The sequence below is a fragment of the Macroventuria anomochaeta genome (assembly GCF_010093625.1).
Source record: "Macroventuria anomochaeta strain CBS 525.71 unplaced genomic scaffold BU25scaffold_63, whole genome shotgun sequence".
Classification (NCBI taxonomy): domain Eukaryota; kingdom Fungi; phylum Ascomycota; class Dothideomycetes; order Pleosporales; family Didymellaceae; genus Macroventuria; species Macroventuria anomochaeta.
In genome coordinates this window covers 1-24,170 of record NW_022985424.1, presented here as the reverse complement: position 1 = coordinate 24,170, position 24,170 = coordinate 1, and the positions used below count along the sequence as shown (strand labels likewise).

At 49.5% G+C, this 24,170-nt stretch overlaps 10 protein-coding genes across 10 annotated transcripts; 5 read left to right on the top strand and 5 right to left on the bottom strand.

Annotated features, from left to right (window-relative positions):
- The first annotated feature begins 2,100 nt into the window (after positions 1–2,100).
- Positions 2,101–4,105, top strand: BU25DRAFT_416382 (beta-lactamase/transpeptidase-like protein). The gene is made up of 2 exons (XM_033707772.1): positions 2,101–2,673; positions 2,896–4,105. Exons 1-2 carry the CDS (start codon positions 2,127–2,129, stop codon positions 3,978–3,980), a joined length of 1,632 nt encoding a protein of 543 aa, XP_033555312.1. The 5' UTR covers positions 2,101–2,126; the 3' UTR covers positions 3,981–4,105.
- Positions 4,106–6,285: 2,180 nt separating this feature from the next.
- On the bottom strand, positions 6,286–6,768 carry BU25DRAFT_300568 (uncharacterized protein; the record flags this gene model as incomplete). Its single annotated transcript, XM_033701978.1, has 1 exon — positions 6,286–6,768. A coding segment is annotated over one exon (483 nt), but the record flags the coding sequence as incomplete, so codon positions are not given.
- A 2,051-nt stretch (positions 6,769–8,819) lies between these two features.
- Positions 8,820–10,210, top strand: BU25DRAFT_405017 (cyanide hydratase). Its single transcript, XM_033705143.1, has 3 exons — positions 8,820–9,179; positions 9,228–9,789; positions 9,839–10,210. Exons 1-3 carry the CDS (start codon positions 8,893–8,895, stop codon positions 10,094–10,096), a joined length of 1,107 nt encoding a protein of 368 aa, XP_033555310.1. The 5' UTR covers positions 8,820–8,892; the 3' UTR covers positions 10,097–10,210.
- Positions 10,211–10,378: 168 nt separating this feature from the next.
- BU25DRAFT_355094 (uncharacterized protein) lies at positions 10,379–11,167 on the bottom strand (the record flags this gene model as incomplete). The annotated part of the gene is made up of 4 exons (XM_033703549.1): positions 10,379–10,482; positions 10,531–10,821; positions 10,869–10,946; positions 10,996–11,167. 4 exons carry the CDS (start codon positions 11,165–11,167, stop codon positions 10,379–10,381), a joined length of 645 nt encoding a protein of 214 aa, XP_033555309.1.
- A 1,144-nt stretch (positions 11,168–12,311) lies between these two features.
- BU25DRAFT_380168 (uncharacterized protein) lies at positions 12,312–13,030 on the bottom strand. The gene is made up of 2 exons (XM_033704217.1): positions 12,706–13,030; positions 12,312–12,625 (listed from the first exon to the last, which is right to left on the bottom strand). Exons 1-2 carry the CDS (start codon positions 12,860–12,862, stop codon positions 12,345–12,347), a joined length of 438 nt encoding a protein of 145 aa, XP_033555308.1. The 5' UTR covers positions 12,863–13,030; the 3' UTR covers positions 12,312–12,344.
- A 1,384-nt stretch (positions 13,031–14,414) lies between these two features.
- On the top strand, positions 14,415–15,410 carry BU25DRAFT_253525 (uncharacterized protein). Its single transcript, XM_033701634.1, has 5 exons — positions 14,415–14,433; positions 14,486–14,639; positions 14,687–14,784; positions 14,845–14,950; positions 15,004–15,410. Exons 2-5 carry the CDS (start codon positions 14,504–14,506, stop codon positions 15,315–15,317), a joined length of 654 nt encoding a protein of 217 aa, XP_033555307.1. The 5' UTR covers positions 14,415–14,433; positions 14,486–14,503; the 3' UTR covers positions 15,318–15,410.
- A 140-nt stretch (positions 15,411–15,550) lies between these two features.
- On the top strand, positions 15,551–17,628 carry BU25DRAFT_416378 (carbohydrate-binding module family 35 protein; the record flags this gene model as incomplete). The annotated part of the gene is made up of 2 exons (XM_033707771.1): positions 15,551–16,353; positions 16,407–17,628. Coding segments are annotated over exons 1-2 (1,633 nt in total), but the record flags the coding sequence as incomplete, so codon positions are not given.
- A 1,559-nt stretch (positions 17,629–19,187) lies between these two features.
- BU25DRAFT_307008 (uncharacterized protein) lies at positions 19,188–19,927 on the top strand (the record flags this gene model as incomplete). The annotated part of the gene is made up of 2 exons (XM_033702079.1): positions 19,188–19,432; positions 19,489–19,927. Coding segments are annotated over 2 exons (684 nt in total), but the record flags the coding sequence as incomplete, so codon positions are not given.
- Positions 19,928–22,728: 2,801 nt separating this feature from the next.
- BU25DRAFT_306323 (uncharacterized protein) lies at positions 22,729–23,340 on the bottom strand (the record flags this gene model as incomplete). Its single annotated transcript, XM_033702066.1, has 1 exon — positions 22,729–23,340. A coding segment is annotated over one exon (612 nt), but the record flags the coding sequence as incomplete, so codon positions are not given.
- Positions 23,341–23,819: 479 nt separating this feature from the next.
- Positions 23,820–24,170, bottom strand: BU25DRAFT_416377 (uncharacterized protein). Its single transcript, XM_033707770.1, has one exon. The coding sequence runs from the start codon at positions 24,154–24,156 to the stop codon at positions 23,863–23,865; it is 294 nt and encodes a 97-aa protein (XP_033555303.1). The 5' UTR covers positions 24,157–24,170; the 3' UTR covers positions 23,820–23,862.

The window sequence follows — 24,170 nt, the reverse complement described above, 5'->3', positions numbered from 1 at the left end:
AATCTCGGTTCGTATAACAGATATTGCGAGTTGTTCATGGATCGTAACAGTCCTGCCAAGATGAGGAATCAAATACAAATTGGGCCTAGCACAGTGTAAGGGTATCTGTGACAGCGAGCTTAATAACAATGGGGGGTGGTCCCATAAGATTAATTGCTACCGTTTTCCTGGCCATTGTGTGCCCGATTATCTATGCGCTCTCGTCCATACCACGCTAGCGTCCCGATGGGTTAGCGCCATCGTCCCGACACGTGACAGCCTACTTCACTACAGCACCATGACCCCGTTACACACAGGAGGAAAAAAATCAAAAATCAAACTGGGACTAGCGCCTCGCTTAGCCCCCTTTGCCCAATTGGGACTCAATTTCACAACAATACCGCCTTCCAACACAAATAACTCAACAACCATAATTTGGATTGGAATTTGGAGAAGTGCATTGAACTTGCAATGCATTTCTCTACAGATTAAGCTCTCAAACTTGGAATTCTATCTCTTGAGGCTGGTCTAACCCTAGCCCTGAATCCGCTCTTCCATGGCTCTACATCCTCATGTTTGTAAACTGCCTGAGGTGGTTGGTGTGGCGCATTGACCGAACAGGCGCATTGAGTGCACAGACACGGTAGCTGCTCGAGTCGCTCGAGTCGCTTGAGTTGCTCAACTGAGAGTGATGATCATACTGAGTATCGCCGACGCGGCCTTACTGCTCAGTTCGACCGAGATTGATGATCATACTGAGTATTGCTGACACGGCCTCACTGCTTGGGTCGATCGATAATACAGTTCCTCGACTCCTCTCGTATCGTTGCGTAGTCCTGTTTGTTCAGTGTTGTTTTGCGAGTTTCTCCTTGATCGTAACAGTAGGTTTCTAACGTCCATACACAGCAGCAGCAGGGCATTGCTTTATCCGACATGTTGAGCTATATGGAGGGCAAGTCAGCTGGGTCAATCGTAAGGAATGTATGCACAGCGCGGTGCTCGGTCTTGCAGTACACGCATCTCGCCGTCCCGTATTCGCATTTTGCCTTGTCCTTATCCAAGTTCCTGAGGGTCTGAAACTTGAGCATTTAGTGTCGGCGCAGTACACGCGTTTCTCAACGGGGTTGTTGTGCTCTTCCAAGTTTTAGCTTGTAAGGCTGAAGGAAGCTGTCACCAAAGAGGTAGTCCACAGCTTTCAGTGGGATGCCGCCTCGCATACGTCTGCAACAGGATACGGGGAACTCGTCCAGTTTCTGCAGGAGTAGCTCAAAGACTTCAAATAGGCAGCTGATGTAATAGAAGTGTTCTTTGCAGATGGGTCGACCTTCGATCCACCAGACTGGATCGCCACACACATCGCAAACGTGTTCGGTCACGTCTTGGTAGTAGGGAGTCAGCTTGTTCGATAAGATGTATGTTGATGTGAGGCTGCGTTGGGTAGTCTGAAGCTTCTGTGTCGGCAAGATTAATCGATATGAACCCTGAAGGAAATATATACGAAAAGTCCGTCCAGTCTGTGACACACTGCATGCACAATGTTTTGTTACTCGCATAGGATTGTGTGTTGCTGAAACACAGTGTCTTTGACCATGAGCAGGGCTTTCGCATTGTGAGCAAATCAGTACCTGCTGGAGGAATCGTTGCTCAGTCATCGAGGCTCAGGCATGTAGTCCGAACATAGTCTCACAGCCAAATCTGGCCCATTCATGAGCCATTGGAACTATGCATATGGACTGTTTTCATCAAGCCTATGCTAGCTCAAACTCATACTAGTTCCAAGTCATACTCAGTGTGTGTTACTTACACCGGTCGGAAGTATTGTAAGACTAGAGCTGCCATAGCTGGTTGTCCGGCGAGATGTATGGCGTCGCGCGCTGCGAGGTCATGACAACCCGCGAAACGGGTAACGACAACATGATTCGAGATTTGTTGAGCCTTATGTGACACTGCTGTAAGAATGGTGCTAGAACGAGTGCGTCTTACGTTGAAGTGTTGTGTATGGTATGCTTGCCGGCCCGACGCGATTGTTGTTGCCTGGGTCACGTGCTTACTGCCGGTGCTATCGATAAGGCGCGAGTCGTACCCTTAAAAGCACCATCTTAATCCCACGTTTCGGCTGTCGTGACCCTCAACGCGCAATTGTCACGATGAAGCTTCTTTTTACCACTGTAGTAGCTGCAGTAGCTAGCGCCAAATGCTATGAACCTACTTTTGCCCACCCTCTGCCTGAATATGACGCTAATGATGCGCTCCTCAAGCATGCCTTCGCCGAAATCAACACAGCTATCATATCAGCTGTTGCCGCCCCCGAATTCTCTGCGACATCTTTATCTGTAGAGATCACAACCTCAAAAGAGACCCTATGGTCTAAGCACCATACAGCGAACGAACGAAACGCCTCTCGCCCTGATATACCCGAAGTCAATGGTGATGCTCTCTACCGAATCGCCAGCATCACGAAAACGTTCACTGTTTTGGGTATTCTGTTTCAAGAGAAGGCGGGTAATCTGAGTCTAGATGACCCAGTGAACAAGTACATCCAAGAGCTGAAGGAGGACCAGAATGGGACTTTGCCATGGAAAGACATCACGCTGCGTAATTTGGCCAGTCAGCTAAGTGGCATACCCCGCGAATGTGCGCTACATGCCAAACCTTGGCCACTTGTCTCCTGGAGTGGTTGCCAGACGCTTGAAGGTACGAACATTAATTTTTGGTAGTTGCTCAAAGCGATTTGATCAATTTTGAGAAATGCGGTGTGGAAGACCCCGTCACATGGGGTCTACCGCCTGTGTTAAGGGACGGTCTCATCGATTGTGATGAGTACTCGCCCAATTATGAAAAAGTTTGCTATGAGGATGGTGAGGATTACAGTTCACACATCCGACCTGGGACCTTTGCTGACGTACTTTGTTGCAGACTTGCTCGGTGCTGTCAAGTCGCAGATCCCCATTTTCGCACCAAATCAGCAATCCACGTACTCCAATGTCGCTTTTGAGTTGCTTGGGATAGTACTTGAGCGAGTCGCCGGACAAGACTATCGATCGTACATCGAAGAGGCAATCTTCAAGTCTCTCGATATGAGCAAGAGCACACTCTCTGTGCCGCCTGACGAGGCCGGCGTAATCCCGTCAGGTGACCACTATTGGGATGTCGATGAGGGTATTCAGAGCCCAACGGGTGGCATCTACAGTTCTTCCAAGGACTTGTCCAAGTACCTTCGTTACGTGCTTACCCACTACAACGGCCTCACACATGCTTTGAACTGGTTTAATCCGGCATCTCCTTCGCGTGGATTGAGCTCGTTCTATGGTATACCATGGGAAATCTTCCATACCGATCGCGTACTGCAAGACTCCCGTCGTACAGTGCGCTTCGTGACCAAAGGGGGTGGACTACCAGGGTACACTTCAATCATTATTCTCGCGCCCGAGTACGACCTAGGCTTTACTATCTTGGTTGCTGGAAACAGCGAGCTGCTTTTGAAGTTGCAAAACATCGTCACCAAGTTCATTCGCCCAGCGGAGCAGCTTGCAGTCCAGCAACTTCAGGAACGCTACGCGGGTACATACGTCAGCTCTAACTCCAGTCTGAACTCCTCAGTCACACTGGTTGCGGATCATCGCGGCCTTGTTGTGACTGAATTCATCTCGAACTCTTCTGACATTCTCAACCTTGGCTCCGTGAAACATTGGATCCCGAGGCATGGCTTCGCACAACTTGTTCCAACACTACTGTATCGAAATGCGCAAGACCAAAAGGGCGAAGAGTGGCGTTTGCAAGCAGTCGAGAATCGCGACCACGATGAACGTGCAATCTGGGACGATTTCTGCATGACAGATATCGAGGGCCCGTTGTACGCAGCTGTTCCCATCAACAACTTCGTATTTTGGGATCAAGGCCAAGGGGAGGGATTTGAGACTCTTGAGCTCAGCGCGTTCCGCACGAACTTGACGAGAGTGCCTGGAAAGGGTTTGGTGGAGAAGGAGAATATCGAGTTGTAGCTGACGTCATGGCAGTGCTTCAGATACGAGGTACGCCAAGATGTGTATAGCCGAGCTTATTTCATCCAAGCTTTGCTTGAACTTCCCGAAGGGTGGTCACCTTACCACAAAAATATCGAAGTGGACTTACACAGTCGAGTACTTGTCAACGTCACCAGAACGCGTCTACTTGTGCGGTTTGCTATGCCGATGTCTATCACAGTGTCTTTAGAAGCTGACTATGGCGCCTCAAAGCTAGTACAAGATGTGGGGAGAGCTTCTGCAATTCCACCGATCTCGATGGTTCTGAACTGATCATCATCGCTAATTCTATTCCACAACCTGCACATGTGGTAAGGTGATGTTCATCACTATCAGCCGGAGTAAAATGGCGTTCAAATTAGGTTTCCACGATCAGGAGCCGAGTTGTCATCAAAAACAGTGCACGTCACGGCTTGCAACACTGTATAAATCCTCATGTATCAGGAGAACGGAAATTTACAAACCACTCTATGGTCTTCCTATCCTCAGTAATATCCGACAATGTGGAAATCTGTATTGCCCGCATTGATCACTGTGGCCTCAAACACACTTTTCCCCTTGTTGAAGTTCAGTATCACACTCTAATGAATACAGGTCAAACTACGCTCGACCAGCCCCCCAGGCCCCAATGGATGGCCTCCGACATCGACACTAGCGTCTACATTCAATCTTGCACCCCAGTGTCACACCTAACGTTGTCAACACAACGGCACCTACAAGGCGGTTAACGTCGTGACTACCAAGAACACACTTTCTGCAGGCCTCACTCTTGCTAGCCCTGTCTGTAATGCATACGGTAATGACATCGCCGCCGATCTGACACTTGAAGTACAGTATCAAAATACTGCTCAGCTGAATGTCAAGATTTACCCCAGATACACCGCACCGTCCAATAGGTTCTTGTAAATGTCGGATGACTCTCTCAGCCCATACTGATCCATACCTACTGGATGTACAACTAACAGCAGCAACCTGCTCTTCAATTGGAGCAACGAGATGAACGATCAACTAATCGATGCGAGCATGCATAGCACGTATCTTGTGTACCACGAAACATGCTACGGCAACTGCTCTTCCAAGTCTCCGGCCAGGAATGGCTCTTGCACCCAGATCGCTTGGTCTATCGCACGATTGGTGGCAGCTTCGATTTATACTTCTTCAGTGGCCCTTTTCCTACGGAAGCCCTGGCTCGGCGTCATCGGCACACCCGTCATGCAGCCTTACTGGGCGCTTGGTTTCCATCAAGTGCGATGGGGCTACCAAACCTGGATGATTCTGCAAGATATCATCGATGGCTATGCGGCTGCAAACATCCAGCTCGAAGCTATTTGAAATGATTGGAATTACTTGTTCCAGTATCGCATTCTCTTAAGACAACAATACATACCCTGTGTATGAAAGACAGGCATTCCTTGTAAAGTTACACACAAACGGGCAATACTGAATGCCTATTTTGGGTAAAATCCTTGCATATTTTGTTGCGCTCCCGCAGCGATTCAAAAAGGCCGACCTTTCTGACCCTTGGCTCCTAAAAGCTATATAGACCACAACATATTTGTTCCGATTCAAACTGACATTAATTACATCCAGACGTATACGTACCTGCTCCGGGTAACTTGACTGGCGCCAACCCCACGTACGACCGTGGCAAAGCTCTCGGTCTTTACATCAAGCTCGGAGAAGACCATAATGACGACTACACCAGCGTAAGTAAGCCTTTCTGCAGCCAGAGACATTACTGACGTGGACTCCAGATTGATTGGCTGGGCTTCAACTTATGGCCAGACTTTCTGCATAAGGCATCACAGGACTTTTGAACGAACGAGATATAGTTGTACCTTGAACAACTAGCTCGCGGTGAGACGATGCTGCGTGCCTTGTCGTGGAACTTCCCTGACGATGAATCGCTGAAGAGCGCTGACAATCAGTTCATGCTTGGTCCATTAATCTTGATCATGCCGGTCCTGTTTCCGCTCTTACGCGCCTGCCAAGGCGTCTTTGTCACGGTTTGGGGTGCTCCTGCCTGTCGTACCTCACCTCCATGAGAGTGACTGCCACGTCACACTAGCGTTGTTTACAGCTACTCACCTATATATACTGTTCGTAGCTTCACTCAATACAACCTCAGTACAATCTTCAACTTCTTCCCCTTGCGTACAGTTCTTCACTGAACTCTGACACGTTTTCTACGGAATGAGTCTTGAGTAGTACCCACATGAAGCCCGGTCGAACAGCGTATGCCAGAAACAGGGCAAATCTTGCGGTGTTGAGCAGAACGTAGAGACGTGACGCCGTTGCCGGAGTTCATAAGGGTAACGCAAAGGGCAAGCAGCACCCAACCAATAACATCGTTGACAATATTGGAGATCAGCGTTATAACGCCAACGTCGGAGTTCAGCAGGTTCAGGGACGCCAAAATCCGGCACGAGACAGGGAACGCAAAGATGGCGATGGCAATTGCGACGAACAGGCCGAAGGTAGCTAAATTGATGTTGACGATGTTCGGTTCATTGTGGAACTGATTGTAGAGACCATACGCGAGCGCGTAGCCCAAACCGAATAGGATGGCCATATCGAGAGAAGCAACGCTAATAGCTGTCCGCCAGTTGCGGACTGAGAAGTGCAGATCGAGTTTGAATCCGACAAGAATAGGCAAAATGAAACCGATATGGGCAGCTAGTGTGAAGCAAGCCATGCTCTCCTTGGGGAAGATTGTGTTTGTGAAGTGTGGTATACGTCCCATGATTGAAGGACCAAGAATGATACCCTGCGAAGATTACTTGTTGCGGTGTCAGTCGGTCCTTACGAGATCCAATCACTCTTGCTTAGACTGTCATGGACTAGTATGTCACAGGGCCAGTATATATCGTCATCTCCTAGCTAGATAGCAACTCATCGCAGTATTCCATCGACCCAATAGTCCTACGTTGTTGTTTACCGTAGCTATCAGTATACCACAGCGGCCCATGCCGCCACATGACTTGCTGTCTCCCCCAAGACCTTTCGAGCGCAAGCCTCACAGTGATGATGTTGGCAATGACCGCAGGCTACCTAATCTTTGACAGTGGCCACTACAGAGCGCGACATAATGCGACTACGATTGCGGCCTGGATGATGAAGAGGAAGATGAGGTTGTTCGTGTTGTACTTGGCAGAATTTAGACCCCCAAAGACACCGGCCTGAGGAGGCACGCGATTTGCGGTGGTATTGGCCGCCGTCATTGCGGTCACTGCGATTGTGGACGACATTGGAGTGCCCCCGGATCTGCAAACTGTTGAGGGCTATTGCCTGATTACCCTTAGCACCTACTTGGGTAACTGATGGCTACTACCTTCATTGGAGGTCAATTGTTATCATCCTATTATGGTTTGCGCAATAGTTAATATAGTTCAGCCGATCGGCTCCTAAACTGATCACGACTTCAATCAACTTCTTCACTTCAACACAAACAAGATCAAAGTTGGCCTGTGGTGTGCAGAACGATGTTGGAGGTCAAGAGTGAGCTGGGGCCCTACGGCTAATAACCAGCGCTATCATGTGGATTTATGCGCCGCTTCTGCATCACAAAGGCTTTCAAGGCTTGGTGTTTCCTGACTCTCCGGTAGGCCCAGAGTCTAGGCGGAACGGAGACGAGGGCTAAAAAGCTTGACACATTTCATATTACGCGAGCTCAACGGGTGGTCAACAATGATGTGGTATATTATTGAATTTCGAATCTTAAACTTGTCGACATCACTATATTTCAGCTGCGGGATGCTTGCTGTTGTTAGCTCCATGTTTTAACAACAGAAGGTGAGACTTTCAGGGTTCAAAGAAAGCGAACGCCAAGATCGCGGTGTCGTACGCATGAAGGACTTTCGTAATTCTGAGAACTGACCAATGAAAGTTCTCCTTTGCTCATTGAACTCTTGTTCTCACCACCGGGTGTGAAAGACGAAAGATAATGAAGCATCATCTGTCCATCCACGGCGCATAAAGCTCGTATCTGTGGTGTTTGTGATCATTTCTCGTCGCGGCAGACGTATTATTGAAGCCTTCGGAGACAGCAACGGTTCTTGTCAGTACCTTCGCTCCACAGAGTCAACAGACTATCTGTTATGATGAAAGTGTATTATGTGAGTGGGGAACCGGAGTTTCGCTATCAACTAGTAAACACACTAACAAATGTAGTTACCTAATAAACCATAGTGCCTCCCTGATTAGCTAAGCCGTAATTTCCATGCCAATAGGCAGCCGCTTCTCAACACCATCTTCAGCCACGTATACGTTACCATAGGTAGAGGGCTTTCATAGAGGATGACTGTCTTTCAATAGAGACCAAGAAAATTGGCCTTCGAATTTCGATACAGGCCTCGATGTTGATGTCTCTATCACCCGCATGATGTTCGCACAATGCTCGCAGTATCGCAGGTATCGCCGAAATGCCGACGATGCCGATTCTTTGCCGCTGTTACAACATGGGCGGCATCGATGGCAGCGCTGCCGACCCTGTGCCGTTGACCGGTACACCATGTGTCCGGAGGCTAGTTGAGCACATTACACAATTCGGAGCATGCGAGCTCCACAGATTCACTCTGATTCCCTGTGACTTCGAGAACACTGTGACGCTGCAGATAAAAACGGCCATAATCAGACCATGGGGAGACACAGCACACAGCATCGGCAGGGACTATGCATGCAGCACAGGTCGTAACATGGCGCGAATGGACATAAGGTCGTCGGTGATTTTTCGTAACACCACCGGAACATGTAGGCATGAAGATATCAAGAGTAGTATATAACCATCGATCTCAGCAGGTAAAGAACTCACAACAACAACTACAACAACAACGTCAACAATACAACATTCAGCAACATTTCTCTTATATCTTTCCGAATTGATTCACCTTCCATGATGCCTCTCACTAAGTACAAGGCCGCCGCTGTCACCTCCGAGCCCTGCTGGTTCGATCTCGAGGCTGGCGTCCAGAAGACCATTGCCTTCATCAACGAGGCCGGTGAGGCTGGATGCAAGCTCATCGCTTTTCCCGAAGTCTGGATCCCAGGTTACCCATACTGGATGTGGAAGGTCAACTACCAGCAGTCGCTTCCTATGCTGAAGAAGTACCGCGAGAACTCCCTTCCTATCGACTCTGAGGAGTTCAAGCGCATTCGTCGCGCCGCTCGTGACAACCAGATGTGAGCCAATCCACCTACACTGGTACCTACAACACTGACACCTAGCAGCTATGTCTCCCTCGGCTTCTCCGAGATTGACCACGCCACTCTCTACCTTACCCAGGCCCTGATCGACCCCACTGGTGAAGTCATCAACCACCGCCGCAAGATCAAGCCCACCCATGTCGAGAAGCTCGTCTACGGTGACGGCTCCGGTGACACCTTCAAGTCTGTCACTCAGACTGAGCTTGGTCGCCTTGGCCAGCTCAACTGCTGGGAGAACATGAACCCCTTCCTGAAGTCCCTCAATGTTTCAGAGGGCGAGCAGATTCACATTGCAGCCTGGCCTGTCTACCCTGGCAAGGAGACACTCAAATACCCTGACCCAGCCACCAACGTTGCTGACCCAGCTTCTGACCTTGTCACCCCTGCTTATGCTATCGAGACTGGTACTTGGACATTGGCGCCGTTCCAGAGGATGAGCAAGGAGGGTCTGAGGAAGACTACACCTGAGGGTGTTGAGCCAGAGACTGATCCTTCGACTTACAACGGTCACGCCCGCATTTACAAGCCCGACGGCACCCTTGTTGCTAAGCCTGACAAGGACTTTGATGGCCTTCTCTTCGTTGATGTAAGCATATCGAACTCTATTACGTTTTTCGACGCTAACGGTTTGACAGATCGACCTCAACGAGTGCCACCTCACCAAGGCTCTGGCTGACTTCTCCGGGCATTACATGCGCCCCGACCTCATCCGCCTTCTCGTTGATACTCGCCGCAAGGAGCTTGTCACCGAGGCCGATCCTCAAGGAGGCATTACTACTTACTCCACCCGTGAGCGCTTGGGCTTGAACGTGCCGCTCGATGCGGAGAAGGGCAAGCAGAAGAGCGATGTTGGCGCTGCTGGACTGAAGGTCGAGAGCTCCAAGGCCTTGTAAGTGCTCTCGTGATAGATTGATCTCAACCGTAAATAGTGGCACGGTTCTTTCTTTAGCATTTGCATGTACAATATCTCCGCTCTAGATTTCCTATGCAAAACTAAGCTTGTCTTTCGTCCTGGATTATTATCATTCGTCTCTCCGTAAACATTTCGTCACCATCGCAATGCCAATAATGATTTGTACATATCCAAGATTGTTGACCAAATATGCGTAGCGATCGACCAGGTGATGTGTTCTAAGCACAAATCAAATGCGATGCGCCTGATCATTGACCTGCCATCAGGTATTCGATTTTAAACCTATGCCAATGAGGTCAGCCAACTCGGCGACATTCGTATGATCAACCGTATTCTGCATACGGTGCATGTACTCGCACGTGCCATCTTAGTGACTGTTAGCGAGAATTTGAAGTGCGACCAACTCATACGGACCAGCTGCAATAATCACCTCCCCACCGTTCAGGGCCTTCGGACCAATGTACGCGGTGTGCTGCAAATTGCACAGAGCACCCTTGATACCGCCAAATATCCTGCTCATTGGAGTACCTGCATTCTGCATGTAATCTTTCTTCTCCTCACCATCTTCTTGCTCTTTTAGTGCAGACTTGAACTTCAAAATCTTATGGAGCCGACATATTGGATCCGTGTATATGGGATACACGGATGAAGTAGTGGTAGCATATGTATCAATTGGTTGATATGAACCGTTGCCAATGATTTTGACTGCACATGGTCAGGATGATACATTTGAGATTGGCCATGAAACCTACTTTGAGTGTTGGGAGGAAGCTTGGAGTGCGGAATTTTCTCACTGATCGCGCGGACGTATGCTTGACAGTTCAAACACCCTCTTCAAGTCAGAATCGTGATGCGCAAATTCAAGTAGCCACGACGTACAGAAATGTCTTGTGAAGATCAAGACTAGTCTTTTGCCTTGAATGAGGTCACCGAGCGCTTTCTTGTCCCCTGCGCGGTCATATACTTCAACCTGGAACGCTTCCTTGAGCTCATCGGAGGTTGGAAGAGCTTGAGCATATGTACTCTGTTGACTTGCGTCCGTAGGTGCCATATCGGCTGAGTGTTATGCAGGTTTGTGTTGTTGTGAAAGGACGATATGACGTGTGGTAACGCCCCACTTACCCTTTTGGGTCGAACGAACCCGCACCTGCAAACTGGTGTACCTGAAGCCAAACATCATCCTAACATCACGACAGGGCACTCATTTTAACATGCACCTATCATCGAGCACATGCGGCACATGCGTCTGTATGCTGTTTGTAGTGCAAAATTATTCAGCTTGTGTTGTTCGCCAGTAACCTTGGATTTGCCGCGGTTCCGCCGGCTGATCACCAAGAACTGTCAATGGGAACGGTTGAGAAGTATTGTGTGTTTATTATCTGTCTAGACTACAAAGTGAGTGGGAGAAATATCGCTGTGAACGAGCTAGACCCAGTTGGACTAGCGGACAGATCCGAATCACCCATTGGGCTAAGGGGACTTTACCTGGGTACTGGACATGTGAAAACCCTTCACGATATTCGAGGATACAGCAGAATCTTGTAGCCTTGTCACAGTATACCTGTTACTTCAACGCGCTGCACGTGGTGGGCTTGGTAGTCCCGCTGACTTCGCTAGCAATTGATTTAGTTGGGCAAGAACCTGGAAACATAGTTCGATATGAATTTTATATTGATGCATCCAGCATCTTAGAAACTCGCATTGTATAGGTCTGCCATGTAAAGTCAATCACTTATATGCTTGGGAGTCTCCGCTTAGCATATTAATGCAACTGAATTCAATGATCAGTTACATTGACAGTAGCGTGGCCAACCGGGCGTAGTACGGGAACCTACTGGTACGGCTTACAGCGGTAGGTTTCTGGAGGGAACGGTGAGGTTAGGCCTCATACTTTTGGGATAGTCATGGTGAAGTTTGGTGGTGAGCGGAAGCTTGGTTTGCCCACAATACTTTTCTAATATAAGGTGGCTGGGTGTTACGGCTCTCCTCTGCTACCAAGACATGTAGCTGTCACTTGGGCAGCTGAGTGGATAGTCTGGGCATGACTTATGCTCAGGATCCAGAGTTCAACCAGAAAGGTGCTCTAAGCCAGCTGGTTTGATTGAACTTGTAGCTCTTTGAGCTACGTCCTGTCAATGAACCTGCCAATTGGTTTCACAGCCTAATTGTAGATAGCCTGTTGAATATCACTGTACCCACATGAACCCACTGACCTCACCCTCCATCAATCACGGCGCGTTCGCCTCCCACATATCAATCACCACTCCGCTCGTCCCATTTCTTGTCAGCACACCCACGGCAACAATATCATTTAACCAATTATACGCCCCATTCTTCGCCGTCTCGAACTTTCCTCTCAGTAACGTCCTCCCATCCGACTGAGTTGGCCCCTCAGTCTGCACGTAAATCCATGTCCCGTCATCGGTCTGGATGTTGTACCGCGCGTCGGGGCGGATCTTCCCGTCCACGTCAGTGAGACGCCAGTCAGCGCCGAGGTTGAGGACTTTGCCTGCAGGAGGTTAGATGGTGGTGATGGGATGGGAAGTTTTGGCTGCTGAAATGGTGGTGGATGGACACAGGGGATTGTACCGGATAGTTTGAGACCTTTGAATGTGCCTCCCACAATCGGAATCACAATGCGCTCTTGTCCGTTCGGCACAGGACCTAGTGAAAAGCGTTCGCCGAGCTGGACTTCCATGTGGTACAGCAGTGTCATTTTTGGCGGTTGGGGGGCGGTTGAAGCCATGACGTAAGTTGCGTATGTTGTGAGAATTGTCAAAGGAGAAAAAAGTGCATCGTGAGGGTTCTGGGATCAATTGGATTGAAGTCAAGATGCTAGCGCATCGGCTAGCGAATCGGCTAGCGCATCGGCTAGATATAGGACTATCCGCATGGTACTGAAATCTGATGCCGTTGCTTTTCGAGGTTTGTAAGGGTGTTGTCATCCAGGTACGGCGGCAGTTGTGGGCTCGGTACTCGAGCCCCACTACCCCGCACTCCGAATATCGCACCTCTCCAGTCTTGCCCTTCTTCTTGCCCCTCTCAACCTCCACACATGACGGCGGCCTCCCAGCAGTTCCAGCGACAGCCTGGTAGATAGGGTTATACAAATTGCATCTATTGTCACGAACGACAACCGCACTGCAGTAATTGGCAAGCCTTGGTAAGCCCTGGCGTGCCCCTGTGCCGGTTGCCAAGCCACTATCTTGCTAAGCAGGCGCACAGTACATTCTCCCTGTCGCAGGCTTCCCCAGAACCCTCCTTAGAGGATTGCATTAGATCTATCCTGAGGTTGCTATCCTATTTTTACATCTGTAGTCCAAGTGGCTCTGAGGCAGCATCGTCACACTTACATCCTTCACTCTTCCCACATTGCCCAACACACATCTAGATGCCCGTCCCTAGTCGTCACATTTCCGCTACCACCATAGTACATTCCATCAACAACCTGATCATACCCACCCAAAAGAACCAAGCTGGCTCAACTGGTACTAAAGCGGTTCCATCCTGGGCCTGCCAAGGCGTAGGGTACGGGTTGGGTAGGGGTACTGCTAGTTGTAATGGGCTAGACCCATGTGGACCCACCTATGGGTGTGGGCTAGGCTTAGAGCCTAGGAGCAGCGCAGTCATGCTTTTCCACCTGTATAAATATCGACTATGCAAGATGAATCCTGTTGATTCAACTTGCGCATGCCTTTTGGCATAGGTTCTACAAGCTTTACTTAAGACACAACCTCAACACAAGCTTACAAATGGCAGGATGATGGGAGCCTTACAAAAAGGACTGGGAGGGTTGTTGTTGGCTGCAAGCCGTGTCAAGATGACAGGTGGGGATGCCAATGGAGGCTGTTGCGTTGGCCCAGAGTGCTGCTGGCTGCAAACATGTCAGTAAGCATTGCGATGAGAGTTGAAGGAGAGACTATATTGGAACGTTATGTCTGTGATGACAGCAGAGATTGCGTTGTAGCCGTTGGTTGTTGTGGCAAAGGGCCATTGGTAGGATACGATGGATTACTGCGTTGAGTTGCTATCTAGCTAGGAGAAGACGACTATATACCTGGCGATCCCACCATATCCTAAATATGTAAGTCGTCTTTGATGGTACAAAGGCAAGGTGACCAGAGGCTGACTGCAACGTAAAACTGTAGTGCACGATGCAGGCATGGTCTACCGATGAATCACAGCCGATCAAATGTTGTTCTATACCTCGCTCACCTTAGTAAGTTGTCGCTTCTGGCATTGTACCGCAGGCTACTGGATTGAACACCGAAGAAATTTACCGTTATGTGGTGGGGCATCTTGATTTTCTGCATACTGGTGAGTTTCAAACCCTCCCGTTGGGTCTTGAATGTTCCTGATCGTTCTCGAGTCATTCATTTGTAGCTCGATGACAACCATCTTGGTATGTGACGACCAGAAGGCAAAGTATAACCAAGGCAATTGCGCGAAGCCAAACGAACAGAAACGGGCGCAGTTCAGCTTGTGGTTTGCATATGCTGTTGACGTCGCTACCGATCTTGCAGGCATGTATAGCATCTTTGGAAATTACTCATCTGACTGGGTTTAACAGTGATGTTCCTGCCGCTTCGATTGACATGGAGTCTTCAGCTGCCCAAAACTCAGAAGCTTGGCATCTTCGTGCTCTTTGGTAGTGGTTGGATATGTATTGTGAGTAACTTCGAAACGCTGATCTTCGTCTGGTGATATAGCTGACAATGCTTCCCCAAGCTCTTCGCCACTCTTCGTGTGGTCGAGTTCGGAGTCAAAAACGGAGTGCCATCAACTCCAGACCCGAAATGGCTGCAAATGTGGACTGTCATAGAGATTTCGATGAGTACGTACAGAGTTCGCATTCTTCTCCGCACGATTTACTGACTTCCATCTCAGCTGTCATCATCAGCTGCACTTCAGCATTTGCCGGTATAATCCGCCGTCGATTCGGCACCCCCGATGTTTCCTACAACTCTCGTGGGTATGTCAAACGGTCGACAGACAACACCAAGATTAAGAGCTTGGAGAGTGGTTATACCAGCCAGTCAAAGCGCAAAGATCAAGTGTTGTGGACCGACGGCCATGGCAGTGAGGAGGCATTGGCAGATCTCGGAGGACTGATCACAGTCACCACAACCAAAATTCAGCACGATGAGCCGAGTGCGAGACCTAGCACTACATCGAGTGCACAATTGCCAAAAGAGATCTAAAGGATGTAGAGGCGATACCGTAAGCGCTCCCCAACAATTGTCATATCAAAATAAAGCTATGATCGTGGTCCCTTCCGTGGCGCGGCTGTTGACGATGAAGCTGATTGTGGTGCTGATGCACACAGGCCGAAAGAATCGTACCGGCGTTTTCGGCGAAAACGCCGATGACGTCAACCCCTCTTTTCATCTCGGCTGTCTGCCGGCTCCTCCACACTTTTCCTTCTATCCACAGCAGCGAAACGGGACAACACATCGTTTCACCGCGGCATCTTTACTCCGATGCGGGGAGGATCTTCGCTAGACACGGGCCGTTGACACCCTGCTGGGCTTGTCTCCGGCGCACCCCTGGCGTTTCCCCAGACGAAACTGTCATCACCTTCCTCATGTGCTCGCTTGAACATGGGCGTGATCATCTTTTAGAAGGTTTCGTTAGGCTTGCATGAGAAAGAGATGGTTCTAAAAGTCTTGAGTTTCCTACGCGGTGAGTTTTGCCGTTGCCTGCGATGTCACGCAAGCACCAAGCTTGCCAGCGCTATAAGTTGAATGGGTGCACCTTCTGCTCGTCGTGCATGCAAAATATTCTGGGGAGCAGCAGCCTAACAATGGCAACTTCACTTCTCCTCATGGCTGCCTTTGTGGCGCCGGTTCTGGCAAAGACTGTTCGCTCACTGACACCACCGATGGGATGGAATTCCTACAATAGCTACAGCTGCTCTCCATCCGAGGAGAAGATCAAGCACAGCACCGATGGTCTAATCGCGTTGGGTCTCAATAAGCTCGGTTACAACTTCATCACTGTTGACTGTGGCTGGCCATCACGAGATCGAAGCCCTGAAGGCAAGCTTCAATGGAACGAGACATTGTTTCCCTCTGGTGGCAAAGCATTGGGCGACTACATCCACAACCTTGGGCTCGAATTCGGTCTGTACTCAGGCGCGGGGTATCTGCAGTGCGGCAGCACGGACTTGCCCGCAAGTCTTGGGTACGAACAACTGGACGCTGAGAGCTTTGCTGAATGGGGTGGCGACAGTCTAAAGTATTCACGACCCTAATCACGTCACTAAACCCGTTTCTCTAACATAACGCGAGATACGACAACTGCTACTCCACGTCGAACGCCACAATGGTCGATGCTTCCTCAGCCGAATCGCAGTCACCAGCACGCTTCCAATACATGGCCGCCGAGCTCGAAGCCGTAGACCGCGACATCCAGTACTTCGTCTGCCAATGGGGCATCGGTATCGATACGGGCGAATGGGCATCCAAGATCGGCAACTCCTGGAGAATCAGCAACGACATCTACAACGCCTGGCGCAGCATCTGGCGTATCACCAACCAGGTCGTGCCGTACTACAGACACACAACTATAGGCGCTTTTGCAGACATGGACATGCTTATTGTCGGCCTTAACGCTCTTTCAGAAGAAGAGGAGCGCTTCCACTTCGGCATGTGGGCTGTCAACAAATCACCCTTAATCATCGGCGCCGCAGTCGATCCAGAAAAACTTAACAAGCACTCTCTGGACATTATGTCCAACAAAGAAGTCATCGCGCTCAACCAGGACCCTCTCGCCAAGCAAGCACAGCTCGTGCGCCGCTACACGGAAGAAGAGTACGACATCTGGCTCGGCGAGCTGTCCGGCTCCCGTCAAATCCTTGGTGTCGCAAATTGGAAGAACAGCTCGCAAAGCATCGAAATTGACCTCACATCTCTCGGCATTGGCTCTGCGCAAGTCCGCGACGTATGGGCAGCGAAGGACCTTGGATCTGTAGAAGGAATCCAGAAGCTTGACCTTGCCGGCCATGAACTTCGCCTCTGGCTCGTTTCCAATGTCACAGCAGCGGCACCTCTCAAGTCTACTGGGTACCACTCTGCTTCGAACGCCACTCTTGCTGGCTCAGGTAAGGTTGTATCCTGCTCATCAGGCACCTGTCTACCTACTGGATCAAAGGTCGGCAACATCGCTCTCGGCTCTAGCGTCATATTCACTTCCGTATCTGCTTCGTCGTCTGGCAAGAAGACACTCGGAGTCGACTTTGTGAACTACGACTACGCTTTTACCACGGCGTGGGAGTGGGGTGACAATGCCAGAAACGCAACTATCGCGGTCAACGGCGGGAAAGCCAAGCGATGGGCGTTCCCGCTGTCTGGAGGTAATTGGGAAGAAAGTGCACGCCTGATCATTGAGGCAGATGGCTTTGTTGAAGGTGCAAACAACACTGTTTTGTTTGGTGGCTTTGGAAATAGCACGAGCTGGGCGCCTGACTTTGTTGGGTTCGAGATTCTAGAGTAAACAGTAGGTGAACTTCGATCTCGCAAGATGACTCATGAACTCGATTTTACCACATCTACGATCATGCACGCTGGCTGCTCTACGGTGCTCTTGCTATTTGTCGGCGTTACGTCACGCCCTCACTGAACGTTCACATGCAACACGCTTCAGTCGTGAAGTTGCATAACACGATGCAATTGTCATTCCATGTAAGGGCGAGTAGTCGCTCGGACAGATTACCTGCTGAAGATCTTGTAGTCAAAAGAGGAGGAGCTGTGGTGCCATTCTAACCTTCAGTTCAGGTCCCACTCACCATGCCAGCACCACGAGTGCTTTAATGGGCCCGGCAAAATTTCCGAACACAAACCAATCACGAGTCTGAATGTTTTGTTCCACACAGAATGATTGTAGCTTCGTGGAAAAGGTGCGGTGCTATCGCTATCGGTTGACCAAGACTGGACAACGCTTTCACCTCGACCTCGCTCATCCGCCTGGGCTACTCCTCACGGTGAAGACTCTCATTGTTCCAGAACACTGTTTGACCTAATCACAATGACTCTCCACGGAACAATAGCAGCAGCGCCGGCGCACACTTCCAGCCACCTCGTTTCGCCTACACTTCACTTCGTCCACCTCTCAGCCTGACACCAACTTCCACATTCCTCCTCGCTCGATACAGTCACACGGTCGCATCAGCTTTCGCCAGAACTGCTTATTTCACTGCTATTCTTCGTCAGCCAGCGCGTACTGTGTACGGCCTTTTGTATAGCATCGCACAGTCTCGATACAATGACTACTAACAGTCACCGCACAATCGCGCCAAAAATAACCATGAAAGCACATGTGCAAATGTTGAATGCTCGCGCCGTCGAAAGCTCACCAGTGTTTTCTACACCAGTCAAGCGCGAGTCTCAGTCGCCCACATTACGACACTTTGAGACGCCTGCTCCGAGCTTCCTGTTGATTTCTCCAGGTCATGGAATCAACAACAGCCAGCGCGCACATTCCACACCATCAGCTCGTAGGTTGATCAATTTTCCCCTTAGATATCCTTACTTACAGAATTCACAGCCGAAGTGGTCCCAGACTCGAACGCTGAGGTTTCTTCCTCGCCCTCTCGCTCACCGCGTCTGAAGCTGCGTCTGACGCCTTGCCAGACTGGTGACACAACCTCGCCCACGGGATTTGCCATCTCAGAGAACGCAAACGCTACTGACTCACGACACGCCAACGCTCGCTCGTCACCCTCAAGCTCGTCCAGCTCTGGTCTCAAGCTGAAGCTACGTGGCATACAAGCTGCCCTCAAAGATCCACCTCACACCACCGACAGTTCTTCTCCTCAGCCTAACGAATCCTCCACTTTGAAATGCATGTCTTTACAAGCATCATTTGACGATGACTATGATACCAACTCCGAGATTGACATCATGCCTCCCACGAAGAAGGTCGTCAAGCCGACGGTGCAAAAGTCTGCTGCACACACCATCTCGCGTAAAGTCAAGAAGGTTAAGACCGCCCACGAAGGTTGCGACTGCGACGACGACGATGTCATGTTCGACGCCGGCGACAAAGACAGCTCGCCCACCTCACCCGGCAGCAAGCTCATCCTCTCAAGCAACGTACTCAAGCGCTCTGAGCGCATGCTCGACCCCAGCGACCCCGGACATGCGAAGCTCATCGCCGCTGCTACCAAAGCAGGATCTGAGTACTACGACAGCGACGCCGACGAGCTGCCCGGCAACGTGAAAGAGACAAACAAACCACAACTGTTCCGCAACGTCAGGTGGGGCTCGCTAGCAACAGACTACTCCAATCCCGCCGATTTCACTACAGAGCCCGAGTTGTACGCTGACCCAATTTCCTCCTTCCCTTTCCCACGTCTCAGCTAACACTTTATAGCACACAATTCGTACCTGGCCGCTTCGAGCGGCTCCCGGACGGCACTGCCTCTGATCAGAAGGGCAAGTTGATTATCAAGCTGACTGACAAACAACACCGCCAGCGTATCTTCCTTAATCCGCCGCCGCGCGACTGGAATAACCAAGAAGCCATCACCGCGCTGAACAAGCGCACCGTGCAGCAAATCCGGCGCAACACTTTCATTCGGTTCAGAGAGGTGGTGGAGCCGTATGTGGAGGAGGAGCGGGAGTGGATTCTTGCGCATTTGACAGAGGGCAAGCCGACGGGTGGGTGGAAGAAGTTCGTCCACGCGTTCAACCGGGAGTTTGAGGGGAGGGTGTTGGGGCCTAGTGGCGTGAAGAGGCCGGAGAGAAGCCACTCGAGCTTGACGAAGGAGGTCGAGCGGTTTGGGGAGGTGTATGCGAGGGGTGTGGTGCCGAAGACGGTGGTGCAGGGGAAAGGTGGGAAGAAAGGCAAAGGTAGGAAGGCGGAGTAGATAGTGGGGTGTGGCGTGGCCTTGAGAGTTTGTTGATGATCTAAATATATGAGGGGATGAAATGCCTGGATATGTGTAAGCGGCTGGACTGTATTACTTTGCGCAGCGACGCGCTTGCAAGTTTTAACTTACATTAATCGGGTACAGCAATAACTCCTTCACTAACCGACCGCTTCGTTATCTTAGGACCTCACAGTCCTCTATTCGGTTTCACGTTTGTTGGTTTGCCCCTGACGTTACCGCACAATTTGGGAACTTGCCGTCATTTCTGAAGACCACAGGAGCTAATCAGACTTTGCTTGCCCTTGTTCCAATCACTGGCACGTATTAAAGTGACTACAGGTGATTCCATCCTGTCGCGGCCCCGCAGCGATACAGAAAGGCCGACCTTTCTGACCCTCGGGTCCTAAAGGTTATACACACCGCAACAAATCCCCTCTAGCTAACTGTCAGCCAGCACCTAGACTACAGCTCTTCTTGAGGCCCTGCGCCTTTTCTTTCCGGCTTAAACACCACGGAAGTAGCTACTAATAGATCACAATTCTGCTCACGTTCTCTCCACTTGACACTAACAACCAGGATCGTCCCGGGAACCTCCAGCCTTGAGTTTTGATACTCCCAAACCGGGATCCATAGTGACTACATCCAAATGCCATTCGTTCTGAATGTTTCTTAGATAATTTTGATTTAGATATTATTGCGGTATCAGTCGGTCCTTACGAGACCCAATTACCCTTGCTTAGACTGTTATGGACTAGCACGTTGCAGGGACAGTATATATCGTCATCTTCCAGCTAGATAGCAACTCAGCGCAGTATTCCATCGACCCGATGGCCCTACGTTATCGTTTACCGTAGCTATCAGTATACCACAGCGGCCCACGCCGCCACAGACGTCGATCACAGCAATGCACAACTAAATTACGAATGTAGCTGCTAATGATTGCAACCACTGTCCCTCACGCATCCGCGTCATCCCCAATCGTGTTTCCGATATCACACCACCAGCGCTCCTCCTGCTTGCCATTTCTTCAAACTGGTCTTGCAGCGCCAGCAATACTTTGCATGAACATGACTTTCAGCGCTTGCATCGTGCTCTCTGAATATTGTTGTTGACGAAGCTGCAGCCGGTGTCGCAAATGTACTCACTGGACTAGTCATGCATTCAGTCCTCCAAGAACTCTTTTCTCTGTCACAAGCGAGATTACACTCCAGAGCACACTAGAGCTGTACGGTGCATGTTGGGAAAAGTGTTGGTTTCAGGCAGCTTCCATCTCCTGTCTAAACATATTGCCTCTTTGTTGTTTTGCTTGTCTAGGACAGAGTAAGCATCTTTGTTTCTGCTGCCTATAGATAGGCAGCCTTCTGCTCATAGATAGATCATGCGACGGTTCATGAGGTAAGGATGTTCCATGTACCACATGCTGGTGTAGTGGTTCCTGTTCGGAAGGTAGATACAATTGGTAGACCAAAGTTTGTTTACACTACTGTGCACAAGCCACCACAACTGTCACGGGTATTTCCCCTTACATGTATTGGCCAGCCCTCAGATGTACTCCAGGGCTGGACCAGAGGCTCACGGGCCACCTGTATATATTCCTCACAAACCTTGAGGCTCAGCCATCAAGGATTTGTCTAATCTCATCCCATTTGGCCCCAGACGGCCCCAATCCATCCTGTGTCCGATTGCCTGCCTACAGTGACCTCACAACAACCACTTTTGAGTGAATGTTCACAACGCTTTTTCTCAACAACCACACAGTGAAAAATAGATCTGATTGCAGCAATTGAATGCGCTTAGTCTCAATATTTAGTCTGGTAACCCTGGGCGTGTTGACAAGCTTGGAGGCGGTGCGGCATTGAGTATATGAGTGTTACAATCAAAGGGCAACCCGCAACAACACTGAACGAACAGGACTACGCAACAATACAAGAGGAGCCAAGGAACTGTAGTATCAATTGACCCAAGCAGTGGGCCGTGTTGGCAATACTCGTTATGATCATCACTCTCAGTCAAGCAACTGAAGCAACCCAAGCAGTGGGCCGCATTGGCAATACTCGGCACAAGCAGTATACTCAGTACAAAGAAGCCCATTTTTTTTTGAGGAATCAACTCCACACACAGGCCGTGAACATGATTGCCGTTCACAACACCCATAGTAATTGTCACCAAAACAACAAATTGAAGCCATACTAAGTAATTCTGATGCGGTGAATTAATTGTGAGACATACAATTGAGCTATTTTGACTTTTTTTTCGTATTGTGATTATCCGTGGAAGTTGTTTTTGCCACCCGCACGGATGATGCGTCAAACTTGCTCAGGAATTGCCAACACCCACTTATTGATCACTTCTACAGGCATGGTGTCCCATGAGCTTATCAACTGTTGTTTGCACTGCGATTCTGTGCAGGATGGGGTGAATTGCCTTGTCACATGCTTCCAAATCCACGGCCAGGCATGCTCAATTGCATTGACCTCTGGGAAATGACCAGGCCACCACAACATGTCAATGTGCTCTGTCATCAGGTAATCACGCAATATTCAACTCTTATGAGCTAGGGATCTGTCCTGCTGTAATACACACGGAACTCCTTTCTTTTTGAGGTCATGGATCCATGGGACAACCTTCTTCAGAGCGCCTTTGCAATGCCGGTACCCATCAACACCTCCACTTGCATGATTGCCACAATGATAGTTCATTTTACTTGAGATGTACTGCTGCTTTCTGGTGTTGTAGCGGCCATTGACATCACTCTGTGAGATGTTGTTCAAGGCCTGTTGTGCATAGATCTGTAGCTTGTTGTTGTGAGTCTTTTGATCAGCATTGAGCTGCTGAATGTGAGCTGCAGCAGCAACCTTCTCTGCGTGAGTTTCTTCACAATAAACATGACAAGGGCCCTTATAGTCATAGCAAAAAGCTGCATAGAACTGAAGGCAGCAGTCCTTGCGGTTGCAATTGTGCTTGATGTCATCATCCCAGCGCTCTCTTTCACAACACCATGTTATCATCATGCCTTGTTCTTTGCCAATGTGCACAGGCATCTTGTCAGTAAACACCACGTGAGTGAAATTGTAGCCGTTATTGTCATATTCAACCTCTTTATCTGGGTTGTGAGCAAGCACCCATGTGTAACGCTCCTGCTCTTGCTCTGGTGTCAAGCTCATTTTCCATCCTGGACGTTGACGCGTGTAGCCAGCTTTGTACATCACGTTTTTGAATGTTGTGATACTCATTTTGGGTACAATAGAGTTAAAATCGCTATGCGCAATAGCCTGCCAGCTCTCTTTCTTGCATGTGGTGCGTGAGGCGGTTGCAATGCAGATGATGTTGTCCTTCTGTTGTTGCATCAACAACTAGCTCTTCCCTCATCCTAGATTGTTCTTGTATAACATTTTGTCCCACAAAGCAACAGTGCGGTTGTTTGCCTTTGCCTCTACGCAATGTAGCAGCTTCAATAGGCTGCCTTGTTGTTGTCCCATTGTGCGCACAAGTTTGCATTGTGATGCATAGTCTCCTTGCATTGCCGTGAGAGCACCAACCGCAAATGTGCGCGCAACCGCACTCATCTCAGTGCAATTCGTTAGAGGAGGCTTCTTGACTTTGTTCCCATGTGTCATCCTGACATGGCTTGCAGCCAATAACAATCCACCCAGTCACTCCTCATGGAACCTCATGGAACCTCATGGAACCTCATGGAACAACACAGAATCTTCTAGTTGCTAACAAATGATTACAAATGATTACAAATGCCAATGTATCTAGAACATTCCAAGAGCCAGCAGTCTGTCTATAAAGGCAGCCTGCCCTCCTGCTCAGATAACTCATGCTTGCAACTCAATTCAACTCACCTTTCAATTCATTCCTCAACTCACTCCTCACTGATTCTTTGTGGTATCCATGAATAGGGAAATGGGGGTAAGGGTTAGGAAAAAAGTTGTTGACCTTTTCGGCTGATATTGTAGACCAAGACTCCAGGAGTTCAAACATGCCCTTGCCTTGTTATGAGGTGCTTTGGTTGTAGAGTTATTGCTGTTGAAAGGTGCAATCTTGGTGATTGACAGCCTAATTGGGTATAGTTGGCCACTGAGCACACTAGTCTCGATTAGTATTTTTGGTGAACTCCCAATAAAACCTGGTATTCTGTCAGCATTCTTGTCAGAAAATAGCATATAAGGTGTGCAAT